This window comes from Myripristis murdjan, chromosome 11 (genome assembly GCF_902150065.1).
Source record: "Myripristis murdjan chromosome 11, fMyrMur1.1, whole genome shotgun sequence".
NCBI lineage: Eukaryota > Metazoa > Chordata > Actinopteri > Holocentriformes > Holocentridae > Myripristis > Myripristis murdjan.
In genome coordinates, this window is record NC_043990.1 from 30,413,847 (window position 1) to 30,432,688 (window position 18,842).

An 18,842-nucleotide genomic window follows, 5' to 3' on the forward strand; every position below is an offset into this window, starting at 1 on the left:
TCATGAATAGAGCGCTTTAATGCGATGTAACACACCCTCAGGCAGCTACAACTGAGGTCATCAGCTATTGTGGAACTACAGCGATGAACAACTGACTGTATTTTTAAATGTACTTATGTATGTGTGTATATATGTGTGTGTGTGTGTATACACACACACACACACACACACACATATATTTATATGTATATGTATATATATATGTGTGTGTGTGTGTGTTTGTGTGTATCTATATCTATATATATATGTATGTGTGTATGTGTGTGTGTGTATGTATATATCATCTTCTGATTTTTTTTTCTTGTATTATTTTTATTTTATGTTATTTTATTTTTTATTTATTTTACAAATGTTCTGGTATGTTTTTTTCAAATTTGCTAATCACCTTTTTTCCCCATGTTTTTCCCATGTGAGAGAAATATGAAAAGGAATTTGCCAAAAAATGGGACAAACTAAAAAGAAATAACCTGAAAACGTTACAAGAGTAGGACCAGAAAATTTCCCAAAAAATGTGTTCAAAAAGAAAAAAAATTATATGTATATTTATAGTTGTGAATCAGTGAATTCCTAATAAATACCTTAACTGTGGACTCCGTGAGTCATGTGATTAACCTGAGGTAGGCATTGGATCATATCATTAAAAGCTCCAACTCTGTTGTATTACTTACATAAGACATAAATGAAGGAGACATAAAACTACAGCCACCAACAACAATCAGCTGGTAGGAAATAACAACCATGACAAAGACTCAGACATGATCAGTGAGAATCCTTGCTCTTCCCTGATGAACCGCTAGAGCAGATAAATAAGAGGTCCTTGTTCACATTTTATTATTTAATTCAATGTGAGGACCAAAATGACATATTTCTTAATTAATGTTTAGAGGCAGTTAGGGTACAAAAAAACGTCTAGATGTAAGATTAGTACCTAAAACACTATGCAGCAAATAGGCTACAGAACAAGTGCTGTGAATCCAAATTAATCAAATAAATGGCTAATATGCACACCACATCATTTAAAAATTAAGTTATAATTTCATATGTACTTTTATTTGATTAGTTGTATAGGTCTATACAAGGGGTTTTAAGACTTTTTCATGTTTTGGACCCCCAAGTTGACTTACAAGCCAGTGATTTTGCCCTATAGTGTGTGTTCAGTATTATATGCGTGTGAAAGCGGTTAGATTGTTTCTCTGTCTTACACTGACAAATCATGCTGAGATTAAACCAGAAAGAATCCCTCATGCATTTTTCTGCATTTTAGCAATTTCTAGTGAATTAAATGTGAAATGAAACTAATTAAACTAATCCTCATTTAGCTGAGGACACATGAACCACTGGTCTTTACAGTGCTGGAAATATTTTTGCATCTCATAGGCAACATAATCCTATACATCTAAATTCCTTTAAAAAGATGATTGTGAGAAACTTCATATGGCAACAATGCATGGCTATTGACAAGGACCTGGAACATGAAGCTATCGTTAAGCCTTAATTTATGAAAACTCTCCATTATTTAGAATTATCATTATGTAACACTTACATGTTTCAATTCATATTGTCAAGACAATTTTACAAAAAGCAAATGACCACAAAACACAAGTGCCAAATAGTGCCCCTGGGTGGAGCTGCAGGCCTTCATTTAGAAATCAGATCTGTTACAGTAAAGCTTGGATGCTCAACCGTCCTCTAGATGGCGTCCTGGTCTCTGAAAGTAAAGGGGGTGAAAGTTCATCCTCTGGAACAAACTGTTACTTCCGAGACAGCTCACCAGGCAAAACACCCTCTAGTCATCCCCCAACAGAGTGCTTTCATGTCATGACTGTATCCTGTTGGTTTTGCTGCAGCAACGACCTAAATTCTCCATCTGCAACAATGTTGCAAGAAAATTCCATTGACTTTAATCACCATCTGCTGTGAGGGGTGAAATTTCCTCACTCATACAGTTCACATCAGCAATAGACTGGACTTGACTAATCAGATGCACATACGGCACAAGAGAAAGCAAGAGTAAAAATTCAATCTATGGAACAGACTACAGTCTTATTATGTTAATATCCAGCGATCTAAAACCTGCAAGCATCTGATAACCTGTAAACAGCCCAGATTCTTTCAAGAAAACACAAGTTTTTTGATACTATACTCAAAAACACCTCCTCTGGGGGTGGAAACTAGCCCTGGGCTCACCTGTGATAAACTGGTACAATAATCAAGGGTAATCAAGTCTATTCTAGCTGTTCTTGTTGTTGTGGTTTGTTCTGTGATTTAAGGGCACACACACTGCAGAGGTTGTTTACCAGGTCAAAGTAAGGTGTCCAATATTTGGTTAATCAAATTAAATGAATTAAGTGAGGTCTTTGCTAAAAAGTTGACCTGAAGACTGAAAAAGTGGACTGAATTGTTTTGGCAGCATATAGATCTTTTCTACTTGTCTTCAAAAGATCAAATACTCAGGATTTAAGTTGTATTACCATTAAAAGCATTTTCACAGATTCTAAATGACAGTTTACGGTGTTGAGTCTGACACGGAAGCTCCCTCTATCTTTATGACCTTGACCCCTCCTTTTAATATGGTCCAGTGTGGCCAGGTCAGCCACACCTAACAGCACTGTACACTTACAATTATTTATTAACTGCAAATATATGGTTCACTACTAACCTGCTAATTTCTCACTTGTCACTGAGAATGTGCTTGGAATGTATACAGAGGTTTATAAAGTATGTAAACTGCTTTTGTGTCTAAGAGACAGTGGTATTTTGATTAGGTACTGTATCTAAGGACCTCATGGTAATAACCTGTGATACACCAGCTATGGCATGTAGGAGTGGCTTTCCTCTGGGTAAAAAAAAAAAAAAAAAAAAAAAGTCATTTGTGATGACATGATATTATGTGCATAAGTAAAGCAAACAAATGTGTGCTTGACTTACAAGTATGCAAATATTATGCACATGTAAAATATCTGCACTTTATGTGTACAGCCTTAATGTATGGAGCCCTTTTGAGAGGTGCTGTTTTTTCTTAAAATGCTTCTCTAATATGTTGCACTTTTTTACACTGCACTTTTTAATAGGTCATGATAATCATTACTTTCATTCACTGTAAACATATTTCTACATCTTTTCCAAAACCATCTCAGTGAAATTTTTCTGTGTCTGGTCTGAAGAGGCGTTTGTTTGGTGCTGATATTCTGCGAGAAAATTTGTTGTGTTCACTGAACTCATTAAATGTAGCTGTTAAGCTAGTTTCCCTGCCTTCAAATGTTTACTACGTGATGTGCCCTTGGCTGTGTTTCTTCTTGCTTCTAATCTTCGCGTCAACACATCTGCTGACCATGCTCTAGAGTCTCTCAGCCATGCGGTGTCCACGCGTTCTTCTCGGGTGCTGATTGGCTAGTGCCGACACAAACATCGCTTTTCCACCAATGGCAGCGGTGTGCACGCGCTGAGCCATGCTGTTCATTCTTGCTCTTCATGCGCAGTTCAGGCTCGTCATATAAAACCCAGGCGTCGCCTTTGTTTACAGCAGAGTGAACTAGCATGTGCAGAGAGGGATACGGACAGTAGAAAAATTTTTATCGGAAATCCATCGCGTACACCGTTCATTGGTGTTTAGCAAAGCTTAAACACAAAGTTTTCATTGTTCGTGGATATCTTGTTTAAGCAGTCATGGTGGCAATGACGAAGAGGGTCAAAACCTTCCAGGTTATTTTCTCGGATCCTAGCAAGACTTTCTACTGCGGTGGAGACAAGGTTGCTGGTCGCGTGGTGGTGGAGGTGTCGGAGGTGACCCGTGTGTCAGCTATGAGGGTGCTGGGTCTGGGCTGTGCCAAGGTGGAATACGCTAAAGGCAAGCAGCGCTGCCGAGAGGAGACCGAGTACCTGAGATATGAGGAAGTGGTCCACCTGGACGGCCAGGCAACAGGTAACATCCCATAGAATGTGCTGTCACCTTTTATGTTGGTATAACTCTCATGGTAGAACTGTCTTTAACTAACAGCGGAATGGATCTAGTAACAATTTAGCAATTTAGAACGGCGTTTTCTTGAATATGTTTACTTAAAGTTAATATAATGCAAGTAGTTGAAACTTACTGTGGGAAACAGCTTAGTAATAGTTTTAAGTCACTCCTTTAACCGGAGGATGGGATTCCCCTCTTCCAGGAAATTCCCACTTCTTACATGCTCATTCAAGTCAATCGCACTCTAAGGTTATAGTAGGGTGGAAGCTCTTATATTTCACTACACTGGTATTCCCTCAGTGATATTAATATTCACCCCCACCCCCCCACCCACCCCACCCCCCTCAGTTACAGTGGATTACCAGCTGTTAGAGCTGACCTATCTGATGAGGGCCCCTCAGGCCTTGGCATCCACTCATACTGGTGTTGACAGAAATCGGTAGAGGTGCCTAGTATTTCATTGATGGAGTAGAGTAACATGGGTATTAATATTATTGCTGTCTTGCAACAGATAATGATGGATCTGTGGTCCTGAGGCCTGGCAACAAGTATGAATACATGTTTGGATTTGAGCTCCCTCAGCATGGGTAAGTATCTAATCCTTGTCTCAGTTTACTGAAGGAAATATAATGCACTTTGAAAATGGTTGATTAAATATTATCACAGATGAGCCTAACCCATTCTAAATTCATGCTCACAGGCAGCTGGTGTCATCCTACAAGGGAAAGTTTGGCTATGTCCAGTACTACGTGAAGGCCCTGATGGAGAGACCTGGCCAGCCTGCCCTTGAGTCTAAGACACCCTTTGAAGTGGAGGAGCCTCTGGATGTCAACACCCCAGATCTTTTGGTAAGTTCATGTGCAATTGTCTTAGGACAAAAAAAAAAAGAAAAAAAAAAACCAAAACAAAACAAGGATTTACACCCCACAGACTAAGTTTTGGCCACTTGGTCCTTTCTCCTTGAGTACCAAATAGTTGTCCAGTTTAAAAAATAAGTTTGTATTATTGTACGAAGTGATACCTAAAAGTCAGTGTGATATGGAGGCTTCTGATGATTTGTGAGTAATTGTTCTGCATATTTCAGTCTCCTACAGGTGGTATGAAGGAGAAGAAAGTCACCTGCATGTTCATCCCTGATGGTCAGGTGTCACTTAACGCCAAAATAGACCGGCGTGGCTTTTGCGAAGGTGAAGACATCTGCATTAGTGCCAAGTTTGAGAATACCTGCTCCCGAATTGTTGTGCCCAAGGCTGCCATCATCTCCAAGCACACCTACCAGGCCAACGGCAGGACTAAGGTCTTCCGCCAGAAGCTGTCTTCAGTCCGTGGAAACCACATCATCTCTGGCATGTGTGATGCCTGGCAAGGAAAGACCATCAGGGTGCCCAAGATCAAACCCTCCATGCTGGGCTGCAACATTATTCGTGTGGAATACGCTCTCATGGTAAGCCATCTTGCAATTGTGCATCTTGCTCAAAGCATAGATTTTGGCTCTCTTTTGATTGATCTGGATTTTGTGGCTCTCATGTTATTAAGGTAAATACTCAGGATGTGTTCATATCTCTTCTTTCAGATCTACGTCCACATCCCTGGGAGTGAGAAGCTGATACTTGAACTACCTCTGGTCATTGGGACTGCTGGCCTTGGCAGCAGATCCAACAGCGTGAGCAGCCAGGAGGGCTCAGTCAGCAACGCCTCCCAGAGCTGGGTTTCCCTCAGGATGCCATCTGCGCCACCCAGCTACTGCGATGTCACCCGCGACTGCCGGTTGGACCAGCCTCTGACGCCGCTGCTGGATGACTTTGATGGAGATGACAGCCCCATCTTCATGAACACACCCACCTTCCAGTTCCCACCACCACCAGCATACACTGAGGTGAGCGCCTTGACCAGTTTTCATGTCAGAAAACAGAGCCTTCACTGAACAGCACTTTTCCGTATAGAAATGGAGAGGGTTTCACTAATGTTGACATATTTTGTGATTTTCAGACTGAGGAGGAGTATAATGGAAACAGTCGTATGCTGCCAGTCTGCTGAAACCCAGTGGCACTACTTAAACTGTGGTCCAGCTCTCAGGGACCTGTCTTCATCTAAGGCACTTGAAAACGAGTTGAAAGGTCCAAACTACTGACACGTGTTGAACAGACGACTACATCCAGGAATGGAAAGTCCAGAGAAAGAGTTTGATGTGTGCCTATCTTTACCACGCTTCACCATCTAAGCTGATGCTGAATTTTCCTCACGGTGCTCTTCGGGTCATTGACCTGAAGATCAAGCCACAGAGCCTTTGTGTATGAATAAGCTGCTCCTTCCAGAGACTTTGCAGTTTTGTTTTTTAGAAATTGTGAGTCTCTCTCTCCATTATAAACCATGCAATCACTCCTTGACTTTACAAATGGGGCCAAGCACGACTTATCCATTTGTCGTCAGCTGATAGTAGTATCTTTGCTTGTTGGATTTGTCTGTTCCTCATGATGTATTGTCATTCCAGTCCAGCTCTTTTTCCTTGTGGGATTTCACAAAAGGAACCATCTTTTGTTGTTATCTGTAGTCCAGGCAATTTGTGTTGGTTTTTTTAAGATCCTGAAAGATATTAGTCAAGGGAATATTGGTTGCGTTTGAGAGTTACTGCATGTTTAATATATCCTTAGATGCTAAGGGACTCCCATGCATCTCCCATTTATTGTTCTGTACCAGTATTTTCAAAAATGTGGTTTATTCCTATATGGTATTGCACTTTCTGATTGATGCATTTTGCTGTACTACTGCCTAAGAGTTCCTGTTTTTTTTTTGTTTGTTTGTTCCATCCTTATGTTTGAACAATGTTTTTAATGTAAGAGAATGTATCTGATCCTTAAAAACCCCCACACAGTGTGTAAACCTAATTTTGCTCCGTAAGGTAGGGGCTTGAAGAAGAGCTATAATTTTGTGACACAAGTGCCAAACAGGATCGTCCATACTCAGACATAAAGGAAAGCACTTTATGTGAGAATAATCATTGTAACTTATCTGGGGTTGTCCTAGACAACATTTCACTAAGATGCCTGTGATGGCATATCGCAGTTATTGTTCTTCCACAAAAATGTATCATTCTTAAAGACTGATCTGTGAGAAAATAACTTTGCAATGCATCCTTAATACTTTATATGCAAGTATTTTTGTATGAAACCCTATGGGTTAATTTTCTATAAAATAAAAGTTGGAAAAATATGAACTGCTTTTGCCCTTTCTTGGGGATGGGGGGGTATTTGGCATTTGGCGGTGGGGGGTGGGGGTTATCACATGAAGAAATACTACTTGATCAATGTGGAGTTAATATTATGTAGAATAGTTGACAAATCATTCCAGTCTGTATTGCTGTCATGCACAGACAGGCTTGTGCATATGTCTTCCTTTGGTATGCTCTCTGCTTTGCGTATGTTGGTGACATGCAGCCTCTGCTGGGAGCTCATAGATAAGGACATAGTTTGTTATCTTTGGGTCACACTTGGGTCGTCCCCACTAAATGCCCTGCTGCTTCTAAAGCTTTGAGTCCATACAAGTCCAATAGAAATGTATTTGAACCTTCTCACCGATCAGCTCCAGCTGATGCTCCAGCTGATGCTCCAGCTCATGGCTTTTTGGAGGGCCTGACTGGCTTCATGTGGTCATGATCAGTTTTGAAATGCTGTTCATACAGTAAGACTGATTTCTCTCAGCAGAGTGTATACCTCCAGAAACTGTGCAGTTCTCAAGATCTGCCATTTCCACATCACATAGTTGACCAAATGTTATGTTTTAATGGAAGGTAATATTTTTTATAATTTATTTATAATAAATTCAAATATTAAATAGTTATGTGTGTGTGGTTGATTTTGAGTATTTCAGTTGCTGGAGGTATGCATCTTTTTTGAGGTAGGCCACGCCCACCTCCTCACTCCCCTTTGGCCGTTCAGCATGAAAGGTTAATCATCTCTTCTTTGCCCCATGAACAAGCTTTCTACAGAGTTTTATGGGATTCTGTTTGGAAGTTGCACCTTTTCATGATAGACCACACCCATGGAGGTGAATCAGCTCTCTCTTGGCCCATGATTAACTATTCCACAGTTGTTTGCAAATCCATTAATAACATTGACATGACCTGCTAACAAACAAAAAGAAGGAATAGGGTGAAAACATAACCCCTGTCCAACACTGTTGAGGGAGGCTATAAAATAAAATAAAATCTGTTTTTTTTTTTTTTTTTTTTTTTTTGGATGAATGCTAATATGTATTCTAAGATGTAACTCATATATCCCATAGAAATATACACTGCAGTGAGCACCAATAACAAAAGAGGTCACATCCATTTTTGTTCCAAGACATTTTGTTCATGTATGTGACTTTGGGTATTGAGTGAATTAAGGCATCAACTTGCCATTTCCTTCTGTTTGGTCTCACCATGCCTCAGCAGTTAGCACTGTTGTAAGAAGCTCAATTGAAGACTAACCTCTGGAGTTAGCAAGTTCTCTTGGTGTGTTTTTGGATGATGAGAAAAGCTGGTACACACAAAGGAAACCCACACAAACAAGCTGGTCAGGTAAAACTGATTACTTTAAGCTGTCCATCGGTGTGTGTTTGAAATGGACCGGTGCCATACCCACAGTGTTTCCTTGCCTTCTGCACAATGCATGCTGGAATAGGCCCCAGTGCCTCATGAATAAGCAGGTATCAAAAATAAGCATGCATTTTTGGCCACATCCTCCATGGTGCATTGACTTGTTGGCTCAGCTGAGCTGATTCAGTGACAACTGTGTCAGATGAATGATGCAAGAGGCAAATACATGTGTGTATGTTGCATGCTTAGGAAGTGACTGTGTAGCACATAGCCATGTGGTCCAGATCAGACCTCAAAGTGCAACTCCATGCAGTTTTTTGCTGTTTGCAAAACATCATCACAAAACATTAGATCTGTGTCACATGAGGGGTAACATCAGGATTGGGCCTGTGTATTTAAGGTCCCTCAGGACAGGCTTGAATAGTTACAGGCTTATATATACTGTATATATTGGCCTGAATGGAACATACCAGTGATTTTGCATGTTTAGTGTAATACCTACAAAATGGGTTTCTGCTAATCTTTTTCCAAAGCAAGCATTTTAGAACTCCAATTTAATTTTTCCTCCCTTTTATCCAGCCATCGTTTTCCATTCATTCCGCTACAATATGAAAAAGAACTTTCAGAGACTTTCTTCACATTAGGATTCCATCACCAAGTCTTCCACATTAGTCTTCCTAAAAGCAGCAGCACTGTCGGGTTTTGATGACTTGAAATTGGGAAGAGTGAAACAGTTTCTCCACTGGAAAATAGTCCTTGGGGAAATATTTGCTTTTCTGCTAAGACTTATCAGTTTTGTGATTATGACTGTCAATGGCCATTGAACAAAAATTCAAATTTGAAAATCAAGGGATTTTAATAATATGTTGTGAAATCTTTACTGCCTTTGCATGGTTATTAAATGGTTTGTTGCAATGTCAAATGTGGGTAAATTGTTGTAAAGTGGTCAAACATTCAAAATCACTGGTATGGTCCTCTATTTTTCTTCCAACAGATGAAAAATGGGAGTACTTAGATTAGTTGAGAAGAATATACTCTCTACAAGTAGTCACCTGGAGATAACAGCATGCTGACTGAAGTGAACAAGTAGATGGGAAGCCAAAGACAAGGCAGAGAGCTCACTGTATTGTTTGCAAACCACCCACGCCACTCTTTTTATCATTTCCCTGGAGACTGTTCCACTCTGATGTGTATGTCACACCTGCTCACTCGTTCCTGACCTTGACCTTGGTGGGAGTGGTTTGTGTGTATTTTCATATCAGCCAGGAGTAATCAGACGATGAACTGCAAACACTGTTGACCAAGTTAAGATTAGAGGCTGAGGAGAGCTGAGTAGCTTTTTCCAAAGGGAAGTGGCCAGAGCTGAAGACCACACAAATAACCTCTGACATGTGACTTGAGATGACATTGGCAGACAAAACACCAACAACAACAACAAAAAAAACAGATTGCTTGTGTTTCATTGACAGTGTTGGGGGTGTATGGACAGCTTTCAGGTGACCTGACTCTAGTGGCCATATTGGACATCCTTAGGGGCGCTGGTTGTGTTTCTAAGGGCCCACTCACATTAGGGCCAGGTGACCCATATTGTACTGAAGCACGAATGCCCCCCCTCCCCAGTCCCCTGCTGGCCTGCATTCACATTACCCCAAGCCCAAATGTGCTCAAGCGCGATTGCCTCCGGTACGCACGTGATCACGTTGGAATACGACACACGCATGGCTCGACGTCATCATAAATCGACTTTAGTTTAAACGCGGTTGCAGCAGCACAACAGACGACACAGACAACATGGTTGATTACTGATTGTGCAATGTGGTGATTCACAGTTAATCACGCTGTGCACGCACTGCATATGTGACCGTGCATGTGCTCGTGCATGAACACCCGTACCGTACTGAAGCACACTTCCTCCAACCATGCCAGAGCGGAGGAAGTGTACTGTACTGAAGCACGGAGCAGAGCGCTCACACTAGTCAAATAATCCAGATTTTGGGGTCAGACGTGTTTGGGCACGGCACAAGTAGGGTAATGTGAGTAGCCTCTCAGACTCTGTTTACACTGAAGGCCGGATTATGGTTCTGTGGACACTCGACGCAACGCGCACGCAGTTGATGGTGTGTGCCCTGTATGCCTCTGTGTAACACGCTAAGCAATTCTCCGCCAAAACGCTAGGGGGCGCGTTTTTTTTTTCTGCAGACCCACGTAGACCCTGTGACATAGGATGCCAGCAGCGCCATTTTTAAAAGGAGCAGCAGCTGTTATCGGAATAGAAGACATCCAAACTTTCCAAACAATTTGAAATCAACCGACGAGTCGAGATGCGATCACAGCAGCATGTTGTTTTAAAAATGACGCTGCCGGCACAACAACAGGACGTGACGCCGGAGGGGCGAAATCCCGGAAATGATGTAGTTCAGCGGACCAATCATAGCTCTTGTTGTCTGTGTGGGGCCTGCGTGGGGGCTACGTGGGGGTCCGCGTAGTTACAATTGGAGTTTGAACCCACATACAGCCACATATGCAGCCTGAATGGTAATGCAAGAAAAAACATGCAACTATGTATAGATCCATCTCTGCAAGAGCCACATCTGGAAGTGGTCCTGGCCACTTGGGAAGGATTCTCCAACAGGGGAACCGAGTGTCCTTCCCCTGTCTCAGCCACACAGTCTCACTGGTACATCATCCTGTCATTCCACTGGCTCTTTGTCATAACAAAGAAACAAAGAACATGCTGCCAAATGATGAGAAGCCTAACATTAACTCTCTCACTGAGGCCAGCCACAAAGCTTTTAACTCTGTCTGGAGCCACGTAGAGACCAAGACATCAGCTGCCACATGGAGAGAAAAGTCAATCCAAGGCGAATTGGATGGAATGTCCAGGACAGGAGCGGTTTTGAAATTGTAGCTACATCATGAAGCAGCTTCAAGGCCAAAAGTAGAAACGTAGTCTGGCATAACACACACTATAATGTCTGGACACTCTTGGTAACTCTTGATGTCCTGGATCAATACTTGGTATTTCACACCATTACCAGTGTGCATACTTGGCATTGTATTACAAGGACTATGTCACCTATGTCAAACTAGAGCGCTGTCATTCTTTAAATCAGATTAGATTAGAATGTTTTACTTTACATTACAGTGGATTACATTAGATCAGATACATTAGTTTTTTTTTTTTTTTTTTACTGTTTATAGTTTTTGCACTTTTGTACTTGTATACCCTTTTATTATTTTTTTAAAATAAAGCTGATTCTTTATAAAGTTTATTATTTATTAGCGGGATTAAGCAGACTTCTTACTTATCGCTGGTTTGTGTCTGGATTTAAGAGATCCAAGACTTTTGTTTCAGATTGTGATTACACCTCACTGAAATATCTGATTACAACAACTAACCAACGAACATGCCCTCAGGCTAGAATGTGATTCACACATGGGAAGCATGGTACAGACAGTTATTAGTCTGTCTGACGGTGATTATAATTTCTGGCTTTCAGGGCTTCATGACTCATCAGGTGTGTATACATACCAATGCATGAATAATTTACCTTTGAGCCTTTTTCTGCAGCCTCAAGTTTTTACAAGATGTCTGATGTTTCATCTTCTTAGTTACTGGGTTATTCAAACTGAAACTAAGGATCTCTGAAAACTTCTCATATAAATTACATGGTTTAGATCAGATTAATGAAATAAACACACAGGGGACTGAGATTAGGTACAGTATGTACCTGAACCCGAATACGATATTCAGAAGTACACAAATAATGCTTTGATTTGTTAGTGTGTTTTATCAGTGTGGGTACAGGAGAAGTTGGGGGGTTGAGACAGGACCCGAGAAAGGGGGCTTGTGATTGGTTCCACCCTTTTTCACATACTTTAGAAGTGTGAGTCCACTGCTTGTAGTTTGATGGATTTTCATGCATTTCCACAACTTGTAGTGATGTGCTCTTATGATGTGCTGGTGGAAGACCCCTTTTTTTATTATTATTATTAATGATGGCAATAATATAAAAATTTGTTTGCTTTTTATTTCTTACTCCTGGTAGTCAAGTATTGTTTGTTCTGAAGTCTCTCACATTTCTCCAACATGGTCCCTGGTTTCTGGTGGCCTTTTGGCTGGCATTGACTAAAACTCAGATTCTGTACTCCAGCTTTGCCCTCTATATTAAGAGAATATTACTTATAGATATTACTGGCCAGCTTTTGAAATGAAATTAGACAACGATATCAGAGACACTGTGATTACAGAAGGAGTCATTGCACTCTGTCAGAAGACACACAACCAGTCAAACACAATTTCAGATTCTGCATAGCTGCAAAATATTGATATCCAATAGACAACAATGTTGCATGTCCAGCCAGGCCCAGGAAAGATGATGTTAGAATGCTGTTAGACTCATGCTCAATTAGTACAGATGGAAATGCAAATACATGTGTTTTTTAAACAATCTCTACAGCTCGACTGTGAACTTGACATGACAGTTTGTTGTTTAACATAATGACACAGATGATTTGACTCAATTTGACAATCCGTAAATATGGAAAGAAAATGACGATAGATAGATAGATAGATAGATAGATAGATAGATAGATAGATAGAGATAGGGACAACTACCCCTATCTCTGATAACATTTCTCTAACCCTAACCCTAACCTTAGCATTTGCTAACATGGAAACAGGAGTTCAAAGAAGAAGTGATGAATTGGCTTGCTAAGCTTCTCATAACTGATATGCAGAGAGGAGATTGGTCCCTAATAAGGACTGGGAGGTGGACTGTACTCACTGCAGTCCAGTAACCCAGTGCCATCTTATGTAATGCACCGCGAGCAAGTGTGTTTGGAAACATGTGAGTCCCCAAATACCAGAGCAAGTTCTTGGAAGTGCTATTGCAGGTTCTGCTAGCTTGTCATGCCCAGCTGTTACCTCAGTGTATACCAACAAAACACACTGACTGCTGTCACAATGAAAGTAAAATGTGGCACATCATCTGTGTGATAGTTTAGTTTAACTATAATTTAACTTTTCAGTTTCAATTGAACTTTCCTATGATGCCGAGATCTATAACTATTGTTATCTAACTCCTAACTACGTGTGTGATTGACTGGATGTCTATAAGCCAATCAGGGTTCCACATCATTTACAGTGGACTGTAGTAGAGCCACACCCTGTTTTTCAACAAGCATGGCTGACCGTGAGGACTTTCATCTATTAATCATATTGTTAAAGTATATCATTTATGCTTAAACTGTGTTTAAGGTAAACATGAGCTATTATATTACTTATACATGTAAAAATATCACATGAAAAATTATAGCTTATAATTAAAAAAAAAAAAATCTGTTCATTAGAATGGACAGGTGATCTGAATGCCATCAGCTTACAATGCATCCTATTGATTATGTGCACAGAATATACAACTTAGGAGGCTTTGAACATACTGCTTTCTGAAGATACTTGGGAAATTAAGTTTTTTTTTTTTTTTTTAACCAATAATTTTGTTAAAATAATATATAATATACATGCAATGTGTTAAAAAGTACTTTATCCACTGTATTCACAGATATGAGTTAACTATTCATGTAAAATAAATAAACTCATGTCATTCATCTCATTTGATGAAAGAGGTCTCTTAAGACTATTTATCAGCATTTTTACTATTAGGCAGTTTCTCACGTTCAGATTTTTCATCCATTGGAATGGACCGAAAAAATAGCACATAATGAATTATTGTATTCTTTTTTTTTATTGATAATGATTTATGGGTGCATTTAGAGTAAAAATCCACCATCACAATATCTTTAGTGTTAGTTAGTTAGTTAGTGATAATTAATTATCAGAATACTCCAGAGGTCTTGATGTCCAGCCACCAACAGGCCATAGAAAAACAATGACAAGCAGCTTGAGGCTGCCTTTCACAGTAAGACTGTGTGCAGGTGGTGTAGGTTCATTATGTCCTAAGTAAATTACCGTAACGTTTTTTCTTTTTACGGACAATTTTAGAAAAACAAAAGTTTTACCTTCTTGACAGTTTCGGCGTGAACTGTCAAGAAGGTAAAACTTTTGTTTTTCTAAAATTGTCCGTAAAAGGAAAAAACGTTACGGTAAGACTGTGTGCACGTGATACACTGGTGAAAATGACAGTAATAGTCCAGTTACTGGTAAATATTTGGAATCAAATGCAGTGATCACTATATACTCTCTCAGAAAATAAAGCTCATAATTGTACCTTTTGGGGTCCAGCAGTTTGTCAGTGGGGCAGGACCCTCAGCTGCAACTTTTGTACCCTTGACATTGGGAATTATTTGTCCCCTTGTGTTTTGTATCTTAAAGAGAGCAGTCTTTTTCCTAAATTATGACTACGATATTGACTGGAGAATTGTATGACCTATTTTCCATGTCCACAAATCTATAAAACCTATTTCATTTCAAGGCTACTCAACTACATCATTTATGTATTAAGTGATTGTATTTGGTCAAACAAACACTGTCTCTTGATATTGTACCTTAACATTTAGAGGAAAGGGCACATACTGTATATGGACCTTGTACTGCCTGGAAACATATATGTGGATATTTTTGGCTCTGAAAAAGGTTCACATAATTACCTTGAGGTCGAATAATTAGTTCATTTGTATAGACTGTACCTTGGAATACAGAAATGGACTGCTTACCCCTATTTCTGACAGTATGGCTTTTCACTGCCATATAGTCTAGTCTGTTTGGCAAATGCTCAGCACTGACCCCAATGGCTCAGACACTGTATTGCTTTCTTCTGTCTCATAGCAGTCAATGCTGGGGGCTTGGCTTTCTCTCTCTACCTAAAAGGCAGCATCCACAATGAGCCCCAAGCTCATGGAGAAAGCAGACACCGTTGTTTACCCCTGTAGCAGCTGTTCCCACAGAGAGGAAACTCCTCACCCCTCCACCTCCACCACATTATGTGTTGGCATTTATAGAGAAGGACTGTCACCGATGCCAAGTAAGCCATGGGTGAACACTATATCTGACTATGACTATATTTCCCATTATGGAATAGAGTTATTTACATCCCACATACTGTACACAGAGATATATTGTGTTTTTGTTTGTGTCTGTCTGCCAAGTCCACAACCCTTCAAGACAGAGCCATGAAACAAAATAAGGTAACCTTTGTCTCAAAGTCACATCCAACACATGAAGGCTGCTCACGTCTCTCCATATAAAGTATAGAATTTATTCAGCTCACCCACCAACATGTTTCCACACAAAAGATGCATCCTTAAGTTAAATAGGCACTGATGTCCATCATTGGTGATGCTCCTAATTCATACTTAACTCATCTGCGGTCAGTGATATCATATAAAGCAAATTTTTTTTGGTCCCATAATCATATGCTACATCTTTTTAAAGGTAACATAAAGCATGGGATGTTTTCTATTTATACATCTTAAGCATTACATTTTTTTCTTAAAGTCAGTGATTTAAATTAATTTAAATCAAAAATATGCTGAATCATTTGATCAATACACTTTAAAAATTATCATTGTATTTATATTGTTATTATATTAGTTTTCCATGCCCCTCTTCCTTCTCTCTCCCCTTACTATTAACAGCAATGTCTACTGACTTTTAATCTTTTTTCCTCTTTTCCTACTCATTTGCCTTTAATTGTGATTATGAATGCCTTAATAACTTAATTTAATGAAGAAATTGAATTTTGTCTGTTCATTATTTACCCACTTGTGTACTTGAAAAAAAATAAACTGGTTAACTGAAAAAAACAGATCAGGATTTGCAGCTGAATTGCATTTTCCCCCATTCCTAATTCACAGTCTAGGAAAATCATGCAGCAGGCCATAAGACAGACAGGTTAAGTCACACACCAGCTTGGCTCTTAAGGCTTCCACTGGGCCTGCTGTGGAAAGTCTGTTCATCCAGCCCAGCTGAGGCCTTCTCATGGTGAGTGGAAGGGAAAAAAAAAAAAAAAGTCCATTTGTTTATCACACTCTCACCATCAACTCATGGCACTGTCATTTCAAGCAGGGATTGGCTCAAAGCAGCTGTGCATGCAGCTTGTAATTGGTTGTCACGCTCTGAACACTTGATTTTCAGGTGTGAGCATGGATGTGGGCTGGCCACTGACGAGCTTACCAGTTCATCAACACAGCCTGACTCGTGCCTGAAACACAAGGCAACTGAAAGGAAACAGGTTTCACAGATACTTCCCTCTGTCCTGTGGCCAAGACACAAAATGATAAAGAAACCTTTATCTGAAGTTCATGACTCAATCCTTCAAATCCTGAGAAATGTTGCAATGTTAACGCAGGTAAAATAGTTGATAACTTCATTACAAACCATAGTAAGTTTTACTTTCATAATGATTTTCTGATGGTGGAAATTCCACTATATGCGGTGAATGTTTTTTTTTTTTTTTAGGTTTCCTTTTATTTCATAGTGAGACCAGGAGATTTGATTTTCACTTTGTACAGTATATCAAGCAACTAGTTCCCATAATAAAGAAAATAATGATAATAATTATAATAATTACAATAATGATAGCTACTTCTGCTGTTTCTTCTATGGCTCCTATTTCTGCTTCTTGCACTTCTGTTTCTACTATTATTACAACTGTTAGTTCTACCACCACTACTTCTATGGCTTCTTGTACAGCTAATACATGTATTAGAGTGTTTAACTCTTTGAAACCAGTTAAGGTAATATTCCAGATAAGGTGTTTATATGCGCTGCGGCAACTGGAATATTCCATGTACATGTTAGTTGGCATGTTCCCATGTTTCGGCGTATTCCACTCTCTTACATGATGTGACACTCAGCCGCGGGGGGCAACAGTACATGTATAGGCGTCTGGTCTGCCGGAAATACAGAAGAAGAAGAAGCTGTCACTATTTCTGTGTTTTCTCCCATCGATATCCTCCATGATGAAGTCTTTCATTAGCTGAAGGCAGACTGCAGTCTCCTCCTCACTCCAAACATGCTGGTCCTTGCTGCTTTTCGCCATGCTGTTTGCCATGTTGTTCTCCCTGCTTGCAGTAACCATAGCAACAAAGACACCCCAGGATTCCTTGCAAATCGAGCATGTGCAGACATAACTGAATATTCCGGTACGGGGCATTTTCTGACTAAGTGTTTACATGGCACAATATTCCGGTTGGAACAGGCATATGCCAGGGGTCTTTATTCGGAATTCTCTCCAACCGGAATATGACCTTAATCAGGTTTGGTGCATGTTTACATGACTTGTGCGCAACCGGAATATTGCGAATATTCCAAATAATACAGGAATATGGTGTGCATGTAAACGTACTCAGTGAATGAGGAGAGAGAGTGCAAGTAGTGAGATCAAAGGTTTTGAATCACCGCAACCATGAGACGTTCCTCATGCAGTCAAATCTGTGCACAAAAACCACCAGGACTCCCTGGAAGAAGAGACATTGTGTCTCAATGGGACCTTCCTGGTAAAATAAAGGATAAATAAAATAAATAAATAAAAAGCTGCAAAAAACAAATGAGGAGCTTTATGTGTTAAAATGTGTAAATTGTCTAATATTGAGCAGTAATTTTGGAAGATTTTGCATGATTAAATTGCACATATTTCGAAAAGACATGATTGATTTGCTGTGTATGATGATCATAATGTACATGTACATGACAATAAATTCAAGGATTACATTTTGTGTTACTAACCAACAGTTACTCATTGAAAATTCCTGAGTGCTGAGGTCATGTCTGCTCCAGATACATGTGCTCTGGCTCCCTTCGTCCCACAGTCACACTGTGAATGAAGCAGGACAGCCATGGATGTCTGTGCAGGCCAGGTGACGCTGACAACTTATGTCCAAGTTTTCTTTCAAATGTTTTTGTCCTTAGGTCAGTTACAGACACAGCCTCAGACACCAAACAACAGTGTTAGGAGATGAGATGACAAATAGGAGACAATAATGTGACCAAACCAGCCATAAAGATACCATGAGCTTTACTTCTCCCAAGAGAAATTTCTTATCTTTAAATTCTTATCAGGTGATCAAGCCCTGTCCGTTATGCCACCGGTTTGTAACATGGACAAACAATGTGTTGAACATGATCATCGGACTGTGGGCATCAACATGCACAATCCATATTTTTTGTCTTCTGCATGTGTGTGGGACATGGGATGTGTAACTCATCAAAGAGAGATATCCCGCACACTGCAAGGAAGTGGCTGCATTAGCTTATACACAAATATCGAGCAGTGGAGGTGGCGCTTACAGACAAAGGCATATCCAACTGAGTCAACAGATAAACCAAATTAGCCTCCAAAGTGACAG

General features: G+C 40.0%; 1 protein-coding gene across 1 annotated transcript; it reads left to right on the forward strand.

The window, feature by feature from the left end:
* Window positions 1–3,513: 3,513 nt before the first annotated feature.
* On the forward strand, window positions 3,514–7,041 carry LOC115367478 (thioredoxin-interacting protein). Its single transcript, XM_030063254.1, has 6 exons — window positions 3,514–3,922; window positions 4,470–4,545; window positions 4,659–4,806; window positions 5,043–5,402; window positions 5,532–5,834; window positions 5,948–7,041. The coding sequence occupies exons 1-6, from the start codon at window positions 3,667–3,669 to the stop codon at window positions 5,993–5,995; spliced, it is 1,191 nt and encodes a 396-aa protein (XP_029919114.1). The 5' UTR covers window positions 3,514–3,666; the 3' UTR covers window positions 5,996–7,041.
* Window positions 7,042–18,842: the final 11,801 nt, after the last annotated feature.

What these genes read in the sequence shown, in the direction of transcription:
- LOC115367478 (XM_030063254.1), top strand. Translation starts at nt 3,667, where the DNA reads ATGGTGGCAATGACGAAGAGGGTCAAAACCTTCCAGGTTATTTTCTCG. An exon ending in CCTGGACGGCCAGGCAACAG is followed by an intron (nt 3,923 to 4,469) that starts GTAACATCCCAT and finishes GTCTTGCAACAG; the next exon opens with ATAATGATGGATCTGTGGTC. An exon ending in TCAACACCCCAGATCTTTTG is followed by an intron (nt 4,807 to 5,042) that starts GTAAGTTCATGT and finishes TGCATATTTCAG; the next exon opens with TCTCCTACAGGTGGTATGAA.